Source organism: Oncorhynchus gorbuscha, unplaced genomic scaffold, assembly GCF_021184085.1.
Source record: "Oncorhynchus gorbuscha isolate QuinsamMale2020 ecotype Even-year unplaced genomic scaffold, OgorEven_v1.0 Un_scaffold_2386, whole genome shotgun sequence".
In the NCBI taxonomy this organism is placed as follows: domain Eukaryota; kingdom Metazoa; phylum Chordata; class Actinopteri; order Salmoniformes; family Salmonidae; genus Oncorhynchus; species Oncorhynchus gorbuscha.
Window position 1 is genome coordinate 34,497 of NW_025746914.1, and position 5,504 is coordinate 40,000.

The 5,504-nt window shown below is 41.3% G+C and overlaps 1 protein-coding gene across 2 annotated transcripts in view; it reads right to left on the reverse strand.

The window, feature by feature from the left end:
* Positions 1-593: 593 nt before the first annotated feature.
* Positions 594-5,504, reverse strand: part of LOC124025724 — a 24,519-nt gene continuing 19,608 nt past the window's right edge. Inside the window, exons 5-7 of one of the 2 annotated variants that reach the window (XM_046339060.1) lie at positions 3,565-3,621; positions 1,913-2,041; positions 594-1,035 (exon numbers count right to left, since the gene is read on the reverse strand). In XM_046339060.1, coding sequence (XP_046195016.1) covers positions 995-1,035; positions 1,913-2,041; positions 3,565-3,621 — 227 coding nt within the window. In that variant the 3' untranslated portion in view covers positions 594-994. Of the gene's footprint in view, positions 1,036-1,280; positions 1,342-1,912; positions 2,042-3,564; positions 3,622-5,504 lie in introns of those variants that run through there. The other variant, XM_046339061.1, reaches the window with a different exon arrangement.

Sequence of the window (5,504 nt, forward strand, 5' to 3'; positions counted from 1 at the left end):
TGTGTACACCTGTTTTACTTGGTGTGGACACCTGTTTTACTTGGTGAGGACACCTGTTTTACTTGGTGTGGACACCTGTTTTACTTGGTGTGGACACCTGTTTTACTCGGTGTGGACAACTGTTTAACTTGGTTAGGACACCTGTTTAACTTGGTGTGGACACCTGTTTAACTTGGTGAGGACACCTGTTTTACTTGGTGAGGACACCTGTTTTACTTGCTGTGGACACCTGTTACAGACTCCAGATGCTTGGATTACAGGCAGCACCACTACTCCTGGCAAGAAACTCTGCTGCAGGTAAAGATGATAAATGTAGAAGTCTGTAACATTATTTAGAAGGAAGGCTGTAGGCTAAAGTCATTTGGAATGTCAACGGGAAGAACTGGTGGCTATGGTAAGCTAGGCCTTCTACTGCTTCAAATTCTTTATTTTGTCATAGAAATTCTGAATAGGCTTTCAGAAAAAGGACAGACAAATCTATCTTTGCTGCTGACTAGAAGTAGGTTGTAAATTAAATAGGGACAATGCATTCATGCTTTACCTTACATTGTGGAAGCGTAGTCTGAAAACACCTGTAAGTGACAAGTTGGAAGTACTGTATTTTTATTTGTTTATTTAAAAACAGTTTTAGTAATTAATATACATTTTAGAAGAAGCATTGTGCTCATTTTAAGTCTGCTTATGACACAACTTATTAATTAAACAAAACCAAGGAATTTCTCCATGCTGACGTCATTCACAATGGACAGCAAAAATGTAAAACATCAACCAAGGTTTGCTGATATTTGAATCCCTACTACATAGAGTTGTATAAAAAAAGATACTAAAATAAGAGAACACAACTACAAATGAATACATCTTCCACACTATGCACTAAAATAGATTAACATCAGCTTTAAAAACATGTATAATGTCCTCTGTTACTGAATCAATAAAGCTACAGACAGTTTGAAAGTCTTAGTCCAGTACAGGGAGAAGAGTGAGGAACAAGGGGTCATTCCTCCAGGACATGAATCTCAATACCAGAGGCTTCTTCTATACAGAGAACAAAACAATACATCAGACAACATGTCTCACCATTCATTCTATAGCAGATCATAAAGATGAACTTGTTATGCAGGTGAATGAGGACCCAAAAGCGACTTGGCGAAAACAGAGTCTTTAATCCAGTTAAAGGAAATAGCAATACTCCTAGACAAATCGGAGCGGTAAATAAAGCATAAAAACAATATCACTCGTAATCACGAGAACTGACTGGAGACTCGATAATAATAAACTGCAGGTTGCCTCGGGAAGGAACTTGACCGTAGCAGACTCAGACACCTGCTCACCACGCAGCATCTGAGGGAAACACGACACGACAGGGCGATACAAAGACACAGCACGGTGAACAATATACAAGGATCCGACAGGGCAGAAACGGAAAACAAGGGGAGAAATAGGGACTCTAATCAGGGGAAAAGATAGGGAACAGGTGTGGGAAGACTAAATGATTGATTAGGGGAATAGGAACAGCTGGGAGCAGGAACGGAACGATAGAGAGAAGAGAGAGAGAGAGGGAGAGAGAAAAAGGGGAACGAACCTAAAAAGACCAGCAGGGGGAAAACGAACAGAAGGAAAAGCAAAATGACAAGACAATATAAGACAAAACATGACAGAACTAGTTAATAGGGAATTAGATGGACAAGATGACTACGTCAAAGGACTATTTATGACCTGATTCCATTTCAGTTCACACATCTGAAGATCAGAATATGTGAATGTAATGTGTTGTTTGCTCCATGTGTTCTATGGATTGATGGAACCATTCATAATGTTTAGGTCTATACAGTCCTTTCAGATCTGTGAACTCTGATGTTGTGGGAGGAGTTAGGAACCTAAATGGAACTGGACCAATGCCTGTTACTCTCACCTGCTTGTGGGGGCAGAGCCTTAGGTGGGCAGATCCTCCTTGTGTGAATAGTGACTATGGCAGCCATGATGGTCAGTGTCACAAAGAGCATGATGTGACTGATGGGCAACTTAACAGCATTACTGGTACCTGGACAATGAGACAGACAGGGATTAAACACAGTCAATCATTTAGATTGATTTACATGAAAGTAACATTTGTATCACACAACAATCAATAGAGGATGTTGAGGACCAATATCCATCAGCCAAACACCTCTACAACTTCACCTCTGTCTGAACACCAACGATCTAGCTGAGTGTTTTTGTCACGTTCTGACCATAGTTCTTGTGTGTTTTCCTTGTTTTAGTGTTGGCCAGGACGTGAGCTGGGTGGGCATTCTATGTTGTGTGTCTAGTTTGTCCGTTTCTATGTATGGCCTGATATGGTTCTCAATCAGAGGCAGGTGTTAGTCATTGTCTCTGATTGGGAACCATATTTAGGTAGCCTGTTTTGTGTTGGGTTTTGTGGGTGGTTGTTACCTGTCTTTGTGTTCTCTGCTCCAGATAGGACTGTGTTGGGTTTTGTGGGTGGTTGTTACCTGTCTTTGTGTTCTCTGCACCAGAAAGGTCTGTGTTGGGTTTTGTGGGTGGTTGTTACCTGTCTTTGTGTTCTCTGCACCAGATAGGTCTGTGTTGGGTTTTGTGGGTGGTTGTTTCCTGTCTCTGTGTTCTCTGCAACAGATAGGACTGTGTTGGGTTTTGTGGGTGGTTGTTACCTGTCTTTGTGTTCTCTGCTCCAGATAGGACTGTGTTGGGTTTTGTGGGTGGTTGTTACCTGTCTTTGTGTTCTCTGCACCAGATAGGTCTGTGTTGGGTTTTGTGGGTGGTTGTTTCCTGTCTCTGTGTTCTCTGCAACAGATAGGACTGTGTTGGGTTTTGTGGGTGGTTGTTACCTGTCTTTGTGTTCTCTGCTCCAGATAGGACTGTGTTGGGTTTTGTGGGTGGTTGTTTCCTGTCTCTGTGTTCTCTGCACCAGATAGGACTGTGTTGGGATTTGTGGGTGGTTTGTTTCCTGTCTTTGTGTTCTCTGCACCAGATAGGTCTGTGTTGGGTTTTGTGGGTGGTTGTTTCCTGTCTTTGTGTTCTCTGCACCAGATAGGTCTGTGTTGGGATTTGTGGGTGGTTTGTTTCCTGTCTTTGTGTTCTCTGCACCAGATAGGACTGTTTCGGGTTTTGCCACATTTATTGTTTTGTAGTGTGTTCATGTTTGAGTTTCTCCTATTAAAAAACCATGAACACCTACCACGCTGAGCATTGGTCCTCCGATCCTTCTCGCCTCTCCTCCTCAGACGAAGAGGAGGAGGAAAACCATTACAGTTTTTAATTTGTGTGTAATGGATTATGATTGTTCACACCATCCACTATATAATTTAAAGGTTATATAACACCTTAAACCTGGAGTATTGGTATTTGGCAGAAATTCACACAGGAAGAGAGAAGTGTGAACGGCACAACAGCCAAGTTCTAAAATGTAACATGAAAGTTTAGTTTCATGTCCAAATACATGCTTTGTGTATTGACCAAGGTAATATATCTGAATTTGGCCCCATGATGTACCGCTCATACAATCTACCACACAGCTGAGAAGGGAAATAGTATTAAATACAATACCAGCAGAAGATGGGGAGGTGGTTGACAAGGCTGGTCTTGCAGTAGAGGCTGTACTTCCTGGATATTAGTGTAGACACATTTGAATAGTTTATAAACAGTATATTATATATACATCACCTTCAACTTGTATTAAGACTGTGAAATTAGCCTATTATTATGTAGATCTGACTCCATGAGATAAATAGTAACATGCAAGAGAATATGGTTGAACCTCCAGCCACTTTAATAATGGGAATTGATGGGAAATGATGTAAATATATCACTAGCCACTTTAAACAATGCTACCTTATATAATGTTACTTACCCTACATTATTCATCTCATATGCATACGTATATACTGTACTCTATATCATCGACTGCATCCTTATGTAATACATGTATCACTAGCCACTTTAACTATGCCAATTTGTTTACATACTCATCTCATATGTATATACTGTACTCGATACCATCTACTGTATCTAGCCTATGCTGCTCTGTACCATCACTCATTAATATATCCTTATGTACATATTCTTTATCCCCTTACACTGTGTATAAGACAGTAGTTTTGAAATTGTTAGTTAGATTACTTGTTGGTTATTACTGCATTGTCGGAACTAGAAGCACAAGCATTTCGCTACACTCGCATTAACATCTGCATGTGTATGTGACAAATAAAATTTGAATTGATTTGATTTGAACCATGTGCAACAATTATTAGTCGTTTTGCTGACTAAGATTAAATAGTTGTCATGAGATTGGAATTCTAAATACAAGTGTATAATCACTTTTTTAAGCATCAAGCTGAATTTTCAAAGATTTAAGAAGCATTTACAACACATTATTCTAAGCATGGAGAGAGAGAGCGAGCGAGACAGACAGCGACAGACAGACAGACAGACAGACAGACAGACAGACAGACAGACAGACAGACAGACAGACAGACAGACAGACAGACAGACAGACAGACAGACAGACAGACAGACAGACAGACAGACAGACAGACAGACAGAGAAATCATAGCCTGAAAGGCCATGCCCCAAAAGTCCATGGGGTGGAGAGAAAGAGGGAGGGAGAAATACAGACAGACAGACAGACATACAGAGAGAGAGAGAGATAGAGACAGACAGACAGAGAGAGAGAGAGACAGAGACACACAGACAATACAGAGAGATACAGAAAGACAGAGAGTGAGAGAAATACAGACAGACAGAAAGACAGAGAGTGAGAGAGAGACAGACAGACAGACAGACAGACAGACAGACAGACAGACAGACAGACAGACAGACAGACAGACAGACAGACAGACAGACAGACAGACAGACAGACACAGAGAGAGAGAGAGAGAGAGAGAGAGAGAGATAGAGACAGCAACCTTATCTTCCACACAAACCATCCCCTGGCATGGCACAGTGCTATATTAGCACACTACCCCTTTGTTAAGAGAGGGGGGGTTAACGAGGGGTGGAAACTCAGAATACTTGATTAACGAGGACTCTGAGTCAAGTAATATAAATATCTATAAGTCCGGAACAGTAATGGTACAGAGTAACCCCAAACAGTTTCAGCTGGACTTTCACCTAATCAAAGAATTAGCCCAGCAGGAGAAGCTCTCCCTTGATAAAGATACCCCCACATCGAGCTGGTCAGACCAGACTTCTTCATTATGTAACCCCACAGACGACCCACTGGTATAGAGGAGACGGACCCACTGGTTGCCCTGTAGGTTACAGAGAGCTGGTAGTCCCATCCACCAAACTACCAGGTGTGAAACAGGGAAGGGACTCAGGGGGTATGCTAATTTGGTATAGAGCAGACCTAACTCACTCCATTAAATTAATCAAAACAGGAACATTCTACATTTGGCTAGAAATTCAAAAGGAAATTATCCTAACAGAGAAAAATGTCCTCCTGTATGCTACCTATATCCCCCCACTAGAATCCCAATATTTTAATG